This window comes from Pleurodeles waltl, chromosome 3_1 (genome assembly GCF_031143425.1).
Source record: "Pleurodeles waltl isolate 20211129_DDA chromosome 3_1, aPleWal1.hap1.20221129, whole genome shotgun sequence".
Lineage (NCBI taxonomy): Eukaryota > Metazoa > Chordata > Amphibia > Caudata > Salamandridae > Pleurodeles > Pleurodeles waltl.
This window is the reverse complement of record NC_090440.1, coordinates 89977664-89997833: the sequence shown is the minus strand read 5'-3', so window position 1 is coordinate 89997833 and position 20170 is coordinate 89977664. Positions and strand designations below refer to the sequence as shown.

The window sequence follows — 20170 nt, the reverse complement described above, 5'->3', positions numbered from 1 at the left end:
ACAGAAGAAGATTAAGAGAGGTGAAAGGAGGCCTCTAGAATTAATCAGAGAGTATGTAGATCTGCACAAGCTATGCTTTACTCAGCTAAAATCTCTACTTCCAACAATGCTACCAAGGACATTTTACGGAATGTGTAATTACTATTAGGTCCGGCCAATGTTGCACCTCATCCTTCTCTTTCACAAGAAGACTGCAATGGCTAGGCAGACTAATTCTGCAATAAGGTTAACACTATGGGGGTCATTACGACTCAGGCGGTCGGTGATAATATGGCGGTAAGTACTGCCAACAGGCTGGCGGTACTTACCGCCATATTATGACGTTGGCGGGTTGGCTGAAGTCAACCCGCCAATGTACCACTCTGACCGCTACGACGGTGACTGCCGCCGGGCTGGAGATATCTATCTCCAGCCCGGCGGCCGTCACTGTTCCGCCTGTGGGATTATGACCACACCTACCGCCATGGTTTTCATGGCTTTTTTACCGCCACGAAAACCATGGCAGTAGGCACTATCAGTGACAGGGAATTCTTTCCCTGTAACTGATAGGGGACTCCCCCCCTCCTTCAGTTAGCCCACCCACCACCCTTACAGTCACGCCCCCTTCACACACACACACACACACACACACACACACACACGTACACACACCCATTCCCACTTGCATCCACACATGCATACATCCATTCGCACACACATCTGCACACACTTTCATACATACACGCATTCACATAACACAACATACACGCACTCACACCTCCATGCATGCACACACGCATTCAACATGCAACACACACAACACCCACCAACCCTCCTCCCCTGTCGGAGACCCGACTTACCTGGATCCAGGCGGTCCCCCGGCAGGAGACGGGATGGGGCGGGCCGTATTATTTCTCATAATACGGCTGGTGGCGGTCTACTGGCATGGTGCTGCTGGTGGCAGCAGCACCACCTTACCGCCTTCAGCCGGCATGGCCACAGATGGATTTCCGCCATCCTTATGGCAGAAATCCATCTGTGGTCATAATACGACAGACGGCTGGTAGCCGCAGCGACAGCCTTTTGGCGGCCGTCGCCGCGGCGGTAGGTGGTTTTTACCACCAGCCAATATCCTAATGAGGGCCTATATATTCTTTCCAGCCGTCAGAGGCCCGTCTGGATTTGACATTGACAACTACTGATTCCCAAATTAAGCTGACTTTGTTTCTGCCATTGAAGACCACATCATTTTTAGTTCAAGTAAAAATGATTAATTGGGTGCTCCACCTGACCAGCTCAAATCTGTGAGTGACATTCTGGCTCCTATTTTAAATAAGCTTTTGAAAAATTCCTTACTGTGGTGCACAGTTCCTAAAGCCTGGAAACATGTTTTCTTTCTGCCACTACTAAAAAACTAATTTCATCCAATTGGGCCAACTAACGACCCATCTCTTTGCTAGCTCTTCTTGCGAAGATTGTGGAGAGAGACAAGAACACCCAGCCGTTGGCTTATTTGGAAGCCTTTTGCATTCAGCACCTTCTCAATTTGGATTTAGACCTGAAAACAGTACAGAGTCTGCTCTGCTAGGAGTTATGGAGCACTAGATGCAGGATGTAGACAGGGGAGGTATCACAGCCCTTATTTTTCTTGATTTTGATTGTGTTTGATACTGTTTCCCATCATGTTCTTCTCATGCAACTAGCATCTGCTGGTATTCATGATATGTCTTTTGCCTGGTTTCAATCTTTCCTGAAAGAACGCTCCTTCCAGGTTACTGCTCAATCCTATAAATCTTCGGTGTGGAAAGGAGTTCCTCAGGACTTCTCACTGAGCCCTACATTGTTCAATATTTGTGTGCATCGGAGATAGTGGCCAGCCATGGACTGTCGATCTACTCCTACTACGCCGAGGACACACAAACTGTTATATCTTTTTCTATATCAGATTCCAGTACTACCTATAATTTGACAAACTGTCTTAAGAATGTGTCAGACTGGACGAGGCTTAATTGCTTGAAGCTTAATGGTAGCAAGACAGAAGTGTTAGTTCCGGTTAATCAACCCCTACTATGGGGTTCCCATTGTTGGCCTTATGAATTAGTTAACGGCCCCACCCCTGAGCAGGTGGTTAAGACCTTAGAATTTGGCTGGATAGTAAATTAACTATGGAACAGCTTCAAGCAATATTAAGGTTGCAGCCTGCTGCTTTGACCTGCTAAGATGCCTCAGAAAGATATTATGGCTCTTACCCTGTGTTGGACCTGGCCTTTTTTGCAGGGCTATCCCCAAACATTTTGCCTTCTTCCTCCTATTTTTTCTGACCTGTTTTTGTTGTCTTTAGGACTCTGGGCACTTTACCACTGCTAAATAGTGCTAAGATGCATATGCAATCAGTCTAAAATATATTGGTGATTGATCGCTATGATTGGCATATTTGATTTACTAGCAAGTCCCTAGTACAGGTCACAGTGTGTGCCCAGGGCCTGTAAATCAAATGCTACTAATGGGCCTGCAGAACTGAATGTGCCACCCTGGAGTAGCCCTGTAAAGATGGCTCAGGCTGCCACTGCAGTGCCTGTGTATGCAGTTTTAAACAGCCATGTCGACCTGCACCCATTTGCCAGGCCCGAACCTTCCCATTTAATACCTGTAAGTCACCGCTAAGGTAGGTCCAAGGGAGCGCCATGGGCAGGGTACAGTGTACTTAAAAGGTAGGACATGTACTGGTGTGTTTTACATGTTCTGATAGTGAAATACTACTAGTTTTGTTTTTCACTATTGCAAGGCCTATCTCTCCCATAGGGCAATGTGGGGATTGTCTTGAAATATCTTTTAAGTGTAATTTCACATTGGGAGCAGACAGAGATATGTATCTCTACTGGTGTATGTTGGATTTTTGTCGTTCTCCAATTCTCTCGCTCTCCGATTTACCTTTATATTCCTAAGCAGAAGCTTTGATCTAGTAAACTGAATCTTGCCTTCATTCCTAAAGTCAGACTGTCTAAAACAGGGCGGATGCTTAAGACCAGCCTTTTCTAAGACACTGAGGTTTGGATTCTTCTCTTCCCCGTCAGTGCTGGAAATCCCCATTGGGGTTGCCATGTACTCTATAAACTATCTGATTGATAATCTGAGGATAAATTGTCAAGATACACAAAAATATTTGTTGAATATATCTTTTCAAGCATACCTGAAATCTTTTTTGATACACAAGCATCTCAAAAACAAAGCATGGTGCTAAGTCAAGTTTCTTTTGTACCATGCTTGGTGTAATTCCGTTCACTGGTTTCTGTTGCAAGAGCAAAGCTTCTTACTGGGGCTAAAATTGAAAACACTTTTTAGGTCATCCCCCACCAATTAGAAGAGCTGTCCTGTTGCAAAAAGGCTTCTTGGGATCATTCTGAAAGTTTCCCTGGAAATGTATTCCGCCCACTGCTTACCACTGAATTGTGGTTTGTAACACACTTTGGGCCTGATTAAAATTTTGGCGAAGTGAGTTAATCCTTCCCAAATGTGACGGATATCCCGCCCACCGTATTACGAGTTCCATAGGATATAATGGACTCGTAATACAGCGGGCGGGATATCCGTCACATTTGGGACGGATTAACCCCCTTCGCCAAAGTTGTATTCAGGCCCTTTATCTTGCTATTTACTGGCTTTATTTGTTTTAGTGTGTCAGGCAAGTCTTTGTCCCTTCTGTGGAGTGTAACCTATTTACCATACCTACTTGTATTCTTGCATGAGTGCTCGCTTTCTGTAAACAGGCTATTACATTTTATTCTTATCTTGTCAAATTTGCTGTGCATTTGAAGACCGAGGTCAAGTGTCAGGCTCGGTCTTCCAAGAGTTTCATGTCTACCTTTCTTTCGCAGACTTCAAAGTGAGAGGATTTATGTGACAATTTTGCTGAATACTGGGGTGGGAAAGGAAAGGGTTTTTTTCTCGCACACAACGAAATTTAAATGCCTGTAAATTAACTGTGCAAATATTTCAGGATATATTAGAATTAGTAAGGAACAAATGAAGCACTTTTTTTGTAATTCTGAAGTGTGGTGGAAACATATTTTAATATGATCAAAACAAATTAATACACTAGGCGATTCCATTTCCACACATATCGTTTGTGCGCTGTATACCTGTAACATTAAAACTGTATGTGCAAATGTAATAGTAATTTCAATTGAAAATGTGCTGTCTGTTATGGCAGTAAACTACTACACCATGCATACACCACTCCACTCTATCCAACTTCATGCCACTTTACTCTACGCCGCTACTCTGCGGGACATCCTGTTTGGGGTCAAGGGCTACAAGTTTTTATGTTTACTTTGTCCTTGGGACAAGTAGGCCCAACCCCCTGCAGCACAAACCCTTTGGCTGCCTGATTACAGAGAGTGGAACTCTCTGCAGTTGAGTTAATGTGTTTCCAAAAGATAATGCTGTTCGAACTTGTATTTATGGTTCATTATTTGAAAGTCTTCATTATTAGGGTGAGTGCTGTAAATAAATGTTTTAAGGTCACACTTCACTACTGACGTTGGTTCCATTACAAAAAAAAAAAAAAAACGTGTATACACATGTTTGAAAAGTTTAGGCTATGAGGCTAAGTTTAATGCTCCCAGAATGCTCTCTGATTATATGCAAATGAAGTGTCATTTAGTAAAATGTGTTTATGCATGCTAGTATTTCCCAAAAATATTTCGAATGGAAAATCAGTGTAACCATTTTCAACACGATTATGGGAAGCATGAAAATAAACAAACACTGACAAAGCCAACTGATCTGACATATTTTTATAAGTCTTTTAGTTTCATCAATGCGTGTCTTGTTTTGACATGGCTTTTGTAACACTTTATTGTTGTGGGAGCTACCAGGCCCTCAACATTGTAACAAACACTGGCAAACCCCCCCCAAAAAGTTTTTGAACTCTCTAAAAGCACACCAGCGGCATAACAAAGGCCCCGCAGCCGCCCTCCAGGGGGCCCCTTCAGCACAGCACCTGCCCTGAGTGAGTCTGGAGAGGGGGCTCCTCCATGTTCTTTACAAAGGGGCACCCTCCAGTTTAGTTACGTCACTGATTGCCACTGTAGTTCCTGACACTGAACAAAACTACTTTGTGTGGCAATATACTCCTTGTGGAAGAGCAGAATGCGATCACTCACAGTAAAGCCGGCCGAAAGAGAGAGAAATAGAAGTTTAATAAAAACAAAATGTCTTTGTTAACACCAGACCTAATTAGGGACCAAGTCCCACATGTAGGTAGCTTTTTGCATGTCGCAAACAGCGACTTTCGCTGTTTGCGACATGCAAAAAGCACACTGCGATGCACAAACCCAGTTTTGCGATTCGGTAACCTGGTTACCGAATCGCAAAACGGGTTTGCGACTCGCAATTAGTAAGGGGTGTTCCCTTCCTAATTGCGACTCGCAGTGCAATGTAGGATTGTTTTGTGACCGCGAACGCGGGTGCAAACCAATCGCAGTTTGCATCCATTTCAAATGGGGGCTAACACTTTCGCAAAAGGGAAGGGATCCACATGGGACCCCTTCCCCATTGTGAATGTCACTGTAAACATTTTTTCAGAGCAGGCAGTGGTCCTGTGGACCACTGTCTGCTCTGAAAAAATGAAACGAAAACGTTTCATTTTTCATTTTTGTTATGCATCTCGTTTTCCTTTAAGGAAAACGGGCTGCATTACAAAAAAAAAAACTGCTTTATTGAAAAGCAGTCACAGACATGGTGGTCTGCTGTCTCCAGCAGGCCACCATCCCTGTGAGGGCCGCCATTCGTGAGGGGGTCGCAAATTGCGACCCACCTCATGATTATTCATGAGGTGGGCATTTGCGAAGCCCTTGCGAATCACAGATGGTGTCAGGGACACCATCCTACATTCGGATTTGCGACTCGCAATTTGCAGTTCGCAAATCTGAACCTACCTACATGTGGCCCCAAATTCTTAAAGAAAGTCACAAAAGTGCACCCATGGTATATGTTGTACCCTATAAAATATTTGTGAACTGTATTTTAGCATGGGTAAATACGATGTGTAGATTTGCTCATGTAAAAATCTATTGAGCATTTGCAAGTTCATTTTCCCTCCAGCTACTTTCTTCCCAACCCTGGAAGAAGTTCTAATTCTGCCATTGTCAGGAGTAAATGTCCAACCTTTCTTATTATGGGAAAATATTAGAGAGAAGCTGGTAAAAATCTTTAAAACATGCAGGTTAGTAGGTTTGCAGACTCAAAGGCATTCCAGCCCTAGAACTATTGCTTACTGCTTCCTCCAGCCCCAGTATGCAGATCTGCAGAAAGGTGGCAAAATAAGGAAATTGTTACAGTAGGGATTGAAACTGCAAGTATTTAAGCCCTACTATGGTAGTAGCCCTGGCATAATCAGAGAGGCTATTATCAGAGCACTTACATAATGAGATTGCTGCCATAATTTGTCGCCACACTACATGGCACCAAAGGGACAAGTAGATCTTTTTACAGGACAAGTAGATTTGAGAAGTAACCTGTCCACTGGACAAGTAGATATTTTAATAAATTCCACACCCCTGCGACACTAAGCCACTGGTTCCCAACCTGTGGTCCGGGGACACCAGGTGGTTCGCGACTGCTTAGAAAATTAAATAATATTACCAGATTAGGTCCCCAGCTTTCAGTAATGACACAGTGGGGGTCCCCAAATTCCAATAATGATTCATTGGGGGTCCCCGGGTTGCAGTAATGATAAAGTGGGGGGTCCACAGAAGTCAAAAGGTTGGAAGCACTGCTCTAAGGCACTACAGTGTACGAATCTCCACTCTACACCATTTTACTCTACTCTACGTTCCTCATCTCCACTCCACTGTGACCCTCCTCTCTGTCACTCCATTCGATGACACGCTACTCTTCTCTACACAATTCCCTCTACACCACCTTACTCCACTCTACTACACTACATGCCCCTCCACGATACTCCACTCCGCTACTCTACAGCACTCAATGCCAATCCACTTCATTCCACAACAGTCTACTCTATACCACTCCACAATACTCTATTCCCCCACACACTACTCCACTGTATGCCACTCCATGACATTCTGCCACTCTAGGACACTCCATGCCACTACTCTTCTCTATGCTACGCCACTGACACTGTACGCAATTCCTCTACACCACACCACTGTACTCCACTATAGAACACTTTACACCACTACATGACACACCACTCTATGCCACTCCACAACACTACTCCACTCTTTGCCACTCCACTGTACAACAATATGCCACAGCTCTATGCCACAACACTCTATGCTGTAACGCAACACTTTATGCCACAACACTAACTTTTAGCCATGCTAAACAGCAGCCACGCTGGTGCACAACATGGTAAAAGCCAATAGCTCCTGCATAGGTGAGACATATTGGCTTTGCTAATGCTCATTACCTATGGGAGCTAAAATGGAAATCATTTATATTCACCCCCTACTATTTCGCCCCATTCCCTCCCTCCTCCTTGATGGGACCTGATATGTCAACGAAGCCTGGCTATTTGATGGAACCTTTGTGCAGATTTGTCAAAATGTTTCAAAGTTATAAAAAAAACAATATATTTTTCAATCAGGATTCAGTCTTACCCACAACCACTATTGACTACTATGCCATATATTTGTATAAATAAGAATAAAATACTTTTCTTGTAGAATAAACTTTGTGCTTTGTTCATCATTTCGACCTAAATATTTTATACCACTCATGATACCAACACCGGATTTTCACGAATTAAAATAAATAAATCCATGATTTATATTTTACCTCTGATCCAATTTTAGCGCCATTCATTGCACCGTATTCATGTCCCTCAATTAATCCAGCATGTACTCCTTCAGAATAACCTTCATCATAGCCTTCACCATGGAACCTTCAGGTAAAGGGTTAAATGTTATTTTAAAAAGTGCTGCATGGCAACAGAACGGCAAATTACTTGTACATACTCTTCAGAACACAACCTTATGAGGCAAAAACCAACTGCTAACCCCATAATTATTTTTATTAATTCACACCTATAAACAGACAGGAATAACGTTTTTTTGTGTTTCTTATTTTTTTAAATTAGAAAAAACTATTCAAGCGTAAGTCCTTGTTTACTGATTAAATACAATCGAAATTATACTAGGTTTAAAATTCCTTCATAGAAAACCATATAAATATGGAAAAGCACTGCTAAAATGAGAAACATAATACAGAAGATATGCGAGGGACATGTGACTGAACAACAAACAGCATAATAGGATGCTTGAAGGCAAATTCAGGGGGTCTTGAATAATTGATTAGGGATGTGTGATTAATAACGCTTGGGGGCTATATTTTATTTACTTTCATACTATTCATAACTGCTTAGCTATCTATTATTATGATCATAATCCTTATTCACATGATTTATATTAGACTACAATACAATAAACTATGATTAGTATAACAGGATTTGTGAGAGTAATGATTGTGGGGGTTTCATGCAGTGTTACTTATCAATACTCTACAAGGGTAAGCTTTCATGGGTAGTCTATTATATTCTAAACACATCCATGCTCTTGTTAGTACAAGAGGGAGAAGGTGAGGGAATGGAAAATACATCCGGCCTCGAAAAATCTGAAAAGTGTTACCAGAACTGCAGGTCTAGTGATGTGAATAATCTACTCGACCTAGGTGTAGACCTAGGCAAATATTTATTCACAGAGTCACTATTTGCTTCATTATCACATACGAGAGCACCTTTTAATATATGAATTCAGCATGTCTGTTGTACAAAAACACTTTTGTTTCATTTAATGCACAGAACATTTGCTCCGCGTGCAATAAAAATCTAGTACACATTTAGGGTACCCAAGATCTCTGATTTGCCTCTTAGTTCACTAACAGCATTTGTCATCAAGATGGAGCAAGGAATGCTTCTCAGTTCATATTTAAAAACTCTCACTTTTAATAAATATATTTCTAAAACTTGATATGATTGCACACTGTCATTACTGACAGACATTTTCCAACGAAATGGCCACAATCTTTCCCACTCACACTCAGTTTTACCTAGAAAATGATATAGTGTACAAAAGAATGGCTGGAAATTGGATTTCAACAAATATATGTCATTTGCACATTACCCAGTAAAGTATCCTGATTTGTTTTTATCCTATTATTAAAATCTATGTTTCCCTCTCACTTCAGAATTACAGAAAAAGTGATTTTCTCACTACTGAAATACATTCTGAAATATTTGCACAGTTAACTTCTCAATCTCTAGAATAAAATAAGCAGCAATTTGTCAGAACACATAAACTGACATTTGACCTGTCTTTGAATGCACAGCAAAGGGGACTAGATTAAAACAAGATTGCAATGCATTTTTAATGCTCATTCACTTTCAGAATGAACAGAACACCTGTTCTTTGGCAGCTCAAGCTCTCTCTGCATACAGAGCCAATAGGTGCTAAAAGTAACTCTCCTAATAAAATCTGAATTGCCCTAGCGAGCAGATTTTTCAAAGCTGTTAGATGTCTGATTTAATGTTCTCAATGGATGCAGCATTTGGGGTTTAGGAAAATCTATCTGTGACCTCCAAAAATGGTGGTGGGGGGGTTGGGTTCCCAACTACTTATGGGAGCTAGAAGTCCATCCTTAAAAATCTTTTCTGTGAACTAAAGCATTCTGTATCCTCCATAAGTAGTAAAGAAACCCCTACACCCTACATTTAGCAGTTTTCAACCTACAATGCTTATATGGGGGGCTTTGCCACTGTTTAGGGAATGGTACTAGCAGATTAATACAGTCTACTTCTTTGTCCTGGGTACAAGAGGGATAGCAGGAAAAGTCTTCAAGGCTCTTCCACAGGTTCAGAAGTGACCTAAGGAGGGTACTGGGAATGACACATTTATGTGGGTAGGGGAAACTCTTGGTCGCTCGCCAGCCAATGGGGCAAAAATTACCATCTTTTGCAGACATTTCTATGTGTTTTACTGTAAACTATCCCTTACTGTCCATCTCAGCCTAAATCCAGCATGGCAGAACCTTTATCTCCCCTAGCAGAAGCTCCTTGTGCCCAATCGGAGGTATGGCCTCCCTTTTGGTTCACTCAAAAGTGGTTTTGGAGACAGCCCCTCTCCAAAGGGAGTGATGCCTGGCTGGCTATTAGGACAATGAACAAGGCAGGCCTAGGTGTGAGTTACATCTGCTTGTGACAGGATAGGCACCTTCTGAAGTGTAATTAAGTTCCTAGGCATAGCCCAGATAACTATCCTGTCAAAGGGAAAAGCATCTCCCCACACCCATTCCCTTTGGCCACTGTCCGGAAGCAAAACACACCTCACCAAAGGAAAGCAATGAACATACAGGTGGATACTAAACACTGTCAGAAAGGCATGGCTGCCTCAGACAGGAAAATGCAAAATTTCTAAAAAGGGCATTTTCAAAATAATAATATAAAATCTGGCTTCACCATTAGGTTGGAATTACATAACTATTAAAATAGGTCCCTGAATAATTTTTCTTGCTGCTCATAAACCCAACAAGCATTTACAATGCAACGGGTCTCGCGTTTGCTCATGTTAGAGCTGATCGCGTTGTAAACTCCTAACCCGACTTTTCACCTATCGGGCAAAAGTGCATTTATGTACATAACCCGAAAAAGTGATATCAAGTATGTAAAGCGCTCGACTTCTGCCCAGCGAGATCGCGCTCGTAAATTAGAGAAAAAGAAGTCCACGAGCCCGATGGAAAACAGCGAGCCTCGCATGTTTTCTGTACTTGGTCACTGCGCTCGAGGAGGGCTAGCCACCGGAAAAGGCATGACCTATGCGTGCCTCCGACTAATGAAAGCAAGCAGATTTTATTAGGTAAGCCCACGAACCAATAAAAAACACTGACGTGATGTTGACAGGGCTCCGAGCCCTTTTCTAAACACTAAGGTGTCTCGCTGCGATACGCATGCGCGACTCTAAAAATGAATCATTACATGTTATAATGTAACCCACTGTTTTCCGATGGGAGGACTAGCCTTGACACAACATGCCAAGCATTTGGAAGCATATCACTCCCACAGAAGGTAAAAAAATGGAACATACTTTTTAAGCACTGGGCACCCTACCCTATGGGCACTAAGGGCCTACCTTAGGGGAATGAAGGGGGGTTGTCATAAGTATTAAAAAAAGAAGGCCTAGGTCTGTCAAAAGGTTTTTGTTTGCCAGGTCGAAATGGCATTTTAAAACCACCTATACAAGGTGCAGGGGCAGGCCTGGGGACAGGTTTTACAGTGCTACTGTAAGCAAATTTAACGTGCCAATTAGTATATGCCGATTTTCTCATGTTTGGGAGGGTGAGCACAAACACTTTACTACTGATTAGCAGAAGTAAAGCACATAGAGTCCTAAAGCCAGGAAAAACAGGTTCAGCATAAGGAAGGTAAAAACTAAATCTGGGAGGGATCCTGCAGAAAGTCATACTCAGAAATGATAAGAACATGAGTAAGAAAAAAACACACGACTGGTATTTGTTTTTTTTACTGAAGCAATTCACTTCTCTTCAAAGAATGAATACCTGCAGCTTTGGGCCAGTTTGCCAAGTTCAATGGAAAACACTTTCCCTAATAAATATAGCTGTGTAAAAATTCATACAATTTCTTTTTTTCTCCTTTCCCCAGTGCAAAAAACTAAGTGCTGCGAACAAGAGCTGCTCTTGGTCTGTCCTTTTGCGTTTTTTTGGTGCTCCTTTGAAATTATTTTACCCGAGCCACCCCCAATTACCCATGTGGTGTATGCCATCATTTCTCATTAAAAGATTAAAAACATGAAATGTTGAACATTACTCAAACTATGCAAGGTTAACTATGAAAACTGTGGTACATTTCTTGCCCCATCAAAAGATCTTTAACTGCAAAATTCTGTATAACCAACTGTTACTACAATCCTACTCAATACCAATGTATATTGAATTATATATGTGCTATAATACAGGATGTGGCTTTAGAACAGACCAGTGAATTAATTTCCATTGTTTAACTTCTTTATCGAAGAGTCTCAATGGGTTGAGGAACATATTACTATACTGACTGCTTTTTATTGTTGTTTAGTTTTATTATAAGCATACGTATACACTAATATTGTTGGCCTTCAGCTGACAATTAATCTGAACTAAGTAACTGAGACTGCAATCAGTGTACGTCTGTTGAGGTTGCCTGCCCCAGGTTCCTTTTTTCAGTTAAAAAAATAAATAAATAAAATAAAGGTGGTTGTGACAATTATAGATTACCAACTCCTATGCCTAGAGCAGAGAGTTTACGCAAAATTTAACCTTTACGAAAGGTAATACTGATTTTAGGTCGAAGCCTACCAGTGAGAGGATTTATGTGACAATCTTGCTAGATACTCGGGTGGGAAAGGAAAGTATTTTTCTAGCACACAACAAAATATAAATGTCTGTAAACTACCTGTGCAAATGTTTCAGGCTATATCAGAATTAGGAAAGCACAAATAAAGCTGTAATCCTGAAGTGTGGTGGAAACAAATATTTTAACACAATCTAAACAAATCTATACACTAGGCGATGCCTTTTCCACACATTGTTTGTGTGCTGTAAAGTATTGTCAGTAAAACTGTATGTGCAGTGGTCATTTCAATTGACAATGTACTGTTTGTAATGGCACTGCACTACCACACCATGCATACTCCAGTTTACGCCATTCCACTTTTCTACACTCACCACTTCACTCCACACTATGCTAGTCCATTCCATAACACTTCACTCTACTCTACTCTACACCCCTTTACTCCATTCCACTTTATTCCTCTCCACTCTAAGACACTCTACTTCACTCCCCTCTACATCTACTCCGCGATTCTCTCTACACCACTTCACTTTTCACCACTCTGTGCCACTCCACTCCATTCTACTCCATACTATGCCGCTCAACACTACAACACTCCACACCACTCCACTCCACTCTGTGCAACTCCATTCTACACCACTCTACTTCACGCCACTGTACGCTTCTTCAAGTTATGACACTCTACTCCACCCCACTCTATGCCTCTCTGTGACATTCTATGACCCTTCCACGCCACTATGTATCACTTTTAGCCACACTAACAGCTGTCACGCTGGTGTACAACATGGCTAAAACACCTTAGCAAAGTCACTAGCTCGTGCATAGGCAAAACCTTTTGGCTTTCCCAACGCTTGTTCTGCCAGGAATGTACAAGCCCGCTTCTTTACTCTGGCAGTGGGAGTTCTGAAGCTGTGGCATAGGACAGCACACAGCGCCTACCACACCGAAGACTGACAGCAACACAATTATGTTCTCCTGTGCCAGACGGCTCTCACCTCTCCTCAGCCATCACAATCGAGTCGAACATGTCGTCCTCCTGGGCGGCCGCCATGGCACCAAGGGCCAGGTAGACTGCGAGCTCTCTGGGGCAGGCTCAGCTACAGCAACACACGGGAGCCTTGGCCAGCCTACCGCCAGGCACACTTCCGGTAACGGCAGCGGCCATGTTGGAGTGGCCCTGTTAGACACATGCCGGACTGAAACCAAACTACGTCAGCGTATTTAGCAATAAATCTTAGTAATTTTCAAGCTTCCTCAAATTTTTTTTATTTTATTTGTAAAACTCAAGTGAGTGAAATATGTAATCTGGTTGGAAATTCAAGTCCCATAATAATTGTGGTATTTGCATTTTTAAATATTATCGTACTTTAGTTTGCTTCCTAAAAAGTCGAACCTTCTGATTTGGTAATGGTCGCCTAGAAGTTAACTACTATTGAACATTTGAAGCATGGCGCCTTTGTTTACGTCTGACGAGCAGGCTATTCCCTTCGGAAAGACGTCACGCTGTAATGGGTTTAAAAACACGCAGAATTATTTTTTTTGAAGTTGATAAAATGTCCACTTGATGGCACTATAGGCATATTGAAGGGCGTCTAGTCCACGTGTGTATCTTATTTTAGAAAATCGTTACTAATTGGGCTTACAATTCCCATAACGTCTGTTAGCAACAAAGCATCTCCTGGATAAATAAATGTAGGTAGGTTTCTTGCTTATTTGTAGTGGCCTGGTAAATACTGGAATATGGGGCCTTTGGTGCAATATTCACCGACTCCTACATATGATTTATTACATAATCGACTAGAATCTTGTAATTGAATAATACTTATCATGCCTGATAAATTCTGACTCCGTGAAGTCGGATTTTATGGTCTGTATTTTAAAGTGTAGTTATCCACCTGGCCACTATACTCGACCCCTTTAACCCAGATGCATTATATTATACACCTCAACATAGCTGCGAAGTTTACAGACAGTTGGGCCCGTATTTATACTTTTTTTGCGCCACATTTGCGTCGTTTTTTGACGGAAAAACGGCGCAAACTTGCAAAATACCATTGTATTCTGTAGGTTTGCGCCGTTTTGCGTCAAAAAGCGGCGCAAATGCGGCGCTAAAAAAGTATAAATACGGTTTATGTGTGACATTTCTGTGGTTTCAGTTAGCGTGAGCGCCATTTAAAATGTGTGACACTGCGAGTGACACTTTCCCACAAATAAATGAAAAACCGATGAATATTTGAGTCCCTCTCTTTGAATTACCTGATACTGCATCCAGACATACCACACGATGAACATACGGTTAAAACAAGCCAGAACTTCTCGCGTTGCCAGTGCTTGTTAGCAGCATCAGATCCATGACTAAAAACTATGATTTTTTGTGACTAAGTACAATTGAAGATGTTTCAATTCTGACTATATTAAACATTGGCAAGTCTGTGGGAGCGGTAGTTGCCTTCAGGGTGCCTAAAATACTTGTGTTCTCCTCTTAACACCCTTTTCACCTGTAATTTCTCCCTCTGACACTTGTATCCCAGCATCGTTCGGAAATCCTCTGTATGCAGATCTCATGCGTCCTTACGCATTAACTCTCCCTTTTAATTCTCTCTTTCTGCATGCACTTCTTTGCATCACCCCTTCCCTGTTCTCTCGTCTTGCAAATGTGAATTTCTTTTTCTTGAATTGGGTTCTGTTAGCATTTCCAAAATATGGTAATTATAGCTGTACATGTGTACCATTTGGTAAAAGGCTTCAGTTCGGATGACCATGTAGTCAAATAATTTATGACTCAGCTATAGGCAATATGAAAAACTATAACTGACTTTAGAGAAAGTAACATAAACTACTTAGCTGGGCCCAGGCTGCTATCCTTAGCAGTGAGACACCTCTCCCCAAACAAGGTCAGGCTCGTAACAACTGCTTGGGACTCAAGCGCTGGCTTCTGAGTTTTCGTAACCTCACGGAGCTACTTTGCCTGGTTGCACATAGAGGAGCTATAATTACATAATAACATTATATAATGACATTAGCATTTTAATGCAGTTATGTGGACAACAGCACTAATGCATTAGTCTAACCGCTGATGAGTGGTAACTGGTAGGGCAACAGTTCATGTGACAGAGAGATGTAGGTGGGTCCAAAGTGAGTTGGGGTCAGATCCTCAGCCTCTGAATGTCTACTCTGTTCTTTTACTGTATGTTCTGGATTGCAGCTTTTTGCATGTCCTACCAACCTTTCAGGTTCCTCTGCCACAATGTGTGACAACCCCGTCATCCATTCATTCACTCACCCACTCATTCAACCGTGCACTTACTTATCTCTTCATGCACTAACTCATATGTAAGTACCAGTTGTCTCATCTTCTTGCTCACTCATTCGTCCAGCCATGCACTCTCATTATCTTATTCATCCATTGATCTGCTCATGCACTTAGAAATCATGCCATTCATTCACTATTCCATGATCCATGCATTCTTCTATTCATTCATCCACTAATCTACCCATGTAGCACTTGTTTATATTTACACATTTATCCATGCACTCAGCCACCATTTCATTCATTGATGCATTCATGCACACATACCTCATCTACTCTTGCAGACACTATCCATTCAACCGTCCATCCATGTTAGAAATTGGGTCTCTAGTTGGCAGTGGTTTGCATCCTGTCCAAGTAGGACCCCTCACTCCAGTCAGAGTAAGGGAGTCACACAGCTAAAATAACCCCTGCTTATCTCCTTGGTAGCTTGGCATGAGCAGTCTGGCTTTTCTCAGAGACAATGTGTAAAGTATTTGTATAAACACACACATGTGAGCGTGTCTGGCCTTATTTGGTGTTTTAGAATTTATTTATAAGGGGACTATGGACCTTTTAACTATGCTTAGAGTGACTCCACCACATGTACAATCTTTTTACATCAACTAACCAGCAGCCACTTAACAGGTTCAACAAAATCAATTATCAGAAACTTTGAGTCAGTAATCGTTATGCACCATGACCCATGTGGCCATGAATAACCACACCTTTTAGTAAAATTAGAAAGTTTGTTTCCCTATATTAACAATGCCAATATCACGTAAATTGTCTCAAAACCAAATGGTAAACATATACAAATAACACAGGCTGACCAAAGTGTTGAAAGAATCTCAATTTAACTAATGCAATGATGATTAAACATCCAAGAGTTACAGTACAAATTAATAATATCAATAAATCAATCAATCAATCAGGGATTTCTAAAGCGCACTACTCACCCGGTAGGTCTCAAGGCGCTGGGGGTGGGGGGAACTACTGGTCGAAAAGCCACGTCTTGAGGTGTTTCCTGAAAGATAGAAGGTCATCGGTCAGGCGGAGGTGGAGTGGTAGGGAGTTCCAGGTCTATGCGGCAAGGTGGGAGAATGATCTTCCTCCGGCGGTCGTGCAGCGGATGCGAGGAACGTAAGCGAGGGTGTGGTTGGCGGAGCGAAGGTTGCGGGTGGGGGTGTGAAAGGTGAGTATGTCGTTGAGGTAGGTGGGACCTGTGTTGTGAAGGGCCTTGTGTGCGTGGATGAGGATTTTGAAGGTGATCCTCTTTGATACTGGTAGCCAGTGTAGGTTTCTGAGGTGGGGTGAGATGTGGTCGCAGCGTGGGATGTCCAGAATGAGGCGGGCGGATGCGTTCTGGATTCTTTGCAGTTTTGCTTGGGGTTTGTTTGTTATTCCTGCATATAGGGCGTTTCCGTAATCCAATCGGCTACTGACCAAGGCGTGGGTGACGGTTTTCCTGGTTTCGATGGGAATCCATTTGAAGATTCTGCGGAGCAGGCGGAGGGTGTTGTAGCAGGAAGAGGAGATGGCATTGACCTGCTGAGTCATGCTGAGTGTGGAATCCAAGATGAAGCCCAAGTTGCGTGCGTGGGTGGTGGGTGCGGATCTTAGGGAGGTGGGCCACCAGGAGTCGTTCCAGGCTGAGTGGTTGGTGCCGAAGATGAGTTTTTCTGTCTTGTCTGTGTTTATCCTGAGGTGGCTTGATTCCATCCAGCTGGCTATGGCGTGGAGTCCGTTGTGGAGGTTGTCCTTTGCAGTAGTGGGATCTTTTGTGATGGAGATGATGAGCTGAGTGTCGTCGGCGTAGGAGACTATGTTGATGTGGTGTGTTCGTGCAATGTTGCTGAGGGGGGCCATGTACACGTTGAAAAGTGTGGGGCTGAGTGAGGATCCTTGAGGGACGACATAGGTGATATTGGAGGCTTCTGATAGGAACGGCGGGAGGCGGACTCTTTGGGTCCTGTCCGTGAGAAATTACGAGATCCAGTCCAGGGCTTTGTCGCGGATTCCAGCGTTGTGGAGGCGTGTGCGGAGAGTGTGATGGCACACCGTGTCGAAAGCTGCGGAGAGGTCCAGGAGGATGAGTGCTGCTGTTTCTCCTTTGTCTAGCATGGTCCTGATGTCGTCAGTTGCAGCAACGAGTGCGGTCTCGGTGCTGTGGTTTTTGCGGAATCCGGATAGGGATGGGTCGAGTGCCTTGTTGTCTTCCAGGAACCGGGAAAGTTGATTGTTCACGATTTTTTCGATGACCTTGGCTGGGAAGGGGAGGAGGGAGATCGGTCTGTAGTTCTTGGGGTCGTCAGGGTCTGCCTTAGGTTTCTTTAGCAAGGCGTTGATTTCTGCGTGCTTCCATCTCTCTGGGGAGGTGGCTGATTCAAAGGAACTGTTGATGGTGTGGCAGAGATGGGGGGCGATGATGGTGTTGGCTTTGTTGAAGATGTGGTGTGGACAGGGGTCCGATGGAGATCCGGAGTGGATGGTGGCCATGGTGTTCGCGGTGTCTTCTGTGTTGACTGGGGTCCAGGTGTGGAGGAGGTGGGTGTTTCTTGGAGCGTAGGGTTCAAGGGTGTTTGTAGTTAGCTGGCGGGACTGGGAGTTGAAGCTGTTGTGGATTTCTTCTATCTTTCGACAGAAGTGGGATGCAAGTGAGTTGCAGAGCTTCTGTGATGGCGGGGGTTCGTTGGAGCATGCCTCCGGGGTGAATAGCTCTTGGATGATGCCGAAGAGTTCTTTGATGTTGTGAGCGTTGGTGTCGATGTTGTTTTTGAAGTGGGTCCTTTTGGCGGTGCGTATCAATTGGTGATGTCTGCGTAGGGCCTCCTTGAAGGCGAAGCGATTGGAGGTGGTAGGGTCACAGCGCCAGTTTTTTTCCATTCTGCGGCATCGTCGTTAGGATTCCTGTAAATCTGGGGTGAACCAGCTGGCCTTGATTCTGTGCGGGGTGTTTGGGTGTTTTATGAGCGGTGCAAGGGTGTTGGCGCAGTCTTCTATCCAGTGGTGCAGGTTGGTGGCGGCTGTGTTGGGGTCTGAGGTTCCGGGGGGGGGGCAGTCTGGGCGAGGGTGGAGATCAGTTGGTCCATGCATATTTTGCTTCAGTTGCGTCGGGGCGGCTCTGTGTGGTGGTGGTGAGTGACTGGTTTCTGGTAGGAGAAATGGATGCATCAGTGGTCTGTCCAGTAGAGTTCGGTGGTGTGGCTGAAGGTGACATGGTTGCTGGTTGAGAAGATGGGATCGAGTGTGTGGCCTGCGTAGTGGGTTGGTGAGGTGACAAGTTGATTGAGGCCGAGATTGGCGAGGTTGTCGATTAGGTTGGTGGTGTTGGTATCGTTGTTATTTTCCAGGTGGAAGTTCAGGTCGCCTAGGAGGATGTAGTCCGTGAGGCAAAAGCTTGGGAGCTGATGGTGTCGGCGATATCGTCACAGAACTGTGGTCTCGGGCCGGGGGGTCTGTAGACCAGTGTTCCTCTGAGTGTGTTGCTGGTGTTTACGTAGATTGTGAAGTGGAGGTGCGCGGCGGACTTGATGATGTCGTCGGAGTTGGTGGAGATTCTTATGGTGTTTTTATGGACTATGGCGATTCCTCCTCCTGGTTTGTTGTTGCGGTCTCTTCTGGTGATTTTGTAATTATCTGGTATAGCTATTGCTATGTCTGGTTCCGAGGCAGGGTTCATCCATGTTTCGGTGAGGAATGCGATGTCCGGCGAGTGAGTGGTCAGAAGTCCCAGAGTTCAATTGCGTGTTTGTGGACAGAGCGGGTGTTCAGCAGGATGCATTTTAGGTGGCAGTCTGTTGTTTTGGTATGGTGTTCGGGGGTTGGCTTGCAGGTGAAGTTGCAGGCATTGCAAGAGAAGGGTCCAATGGTGCGCGTTGGTGTGGACTGGCAGCAGGTGGAGGAACGACCTGGGTTTAAGGCGTGGAGTTCGTCGGCGGTGTAATGGTGAAAGGTAGTGCGGGGGGAACAACAGAGATAGCATACATCTGGATTCAACAGGTGAACAAAATCAGTTCTTGGTTAATAACATTTGTCAACACTTTGGCTATACTAACTAACCCTCCAATTCGAATAGCATGTTTGGACTTCATACAAAAGCATTTTAGTCAAAAGTTAATGTGGAAAACATCGAACTAGGGCTCGATCAAAGTAGCGTTTGGTACTTAAAAGAAAAGAACAAAAATCTATAACAGAAATAATAGCATGTTGTTATACCTCTACTCAATGGATCAGCAAGCTGCGATTTCTCTTTATCAGTTGGACATCTATCTGGTCAGTGTCAGCAATGGGGCAGTGGAACAGCCACGGTTTGGCTTTAAGTTAACTGAACCAACTTAGGAAACATTAAACTAAGAAACAGCATCTATCATTAACAGACTAATCAATTAAGCTAAAGTTAGGAAGGAAAGACATCAGGAACTGCTCAGCTGCTTGGACGAGAATTGAACAAGACTAGAATGAATGAATGACTGAACAAAGGACAGGGAAAAATGAGCTCTAACAGGACTAGAATGAAAAAGCAAATGCGACTCTTCTGC

At 43.4% G+C, this 20170-nt stretch overlaps 1 protein-coding gene across 3 annotated transcripts in view; it reads right to left on the bottom strand.

Annotated features, from left to right (window-relative positions):
• Positions 1–13476, bottom strand: part of LTO1 (LTO1 maturation factor of ABCE1) — a 250665-nt gene extending 237189 nt beyond the window's left edge. For all 3 annotated transcript variants that reach the window (XM_069221906.1, XM_069221904.1, XM_069221903.1), the window contains exons 1-2: positions 13336–13476; positions 7783–7888 (exon numbers count right to left, since the gene is read on the bottom strand). In XM_069221906.1, coding sequence (XP_069078007.1) covers positions 7783–7888; positions 13336–13391 — 162 coding nt within the window. In that variant the 5' untranslated portion in view covers positions 13392–13476. The remainder of the gene's footprint in view (positions 1–7782; positions 7889–13335) is intronic.
• Between the last annotated feature and the right edge of the window lie 6694 nt (positions 13477–20170).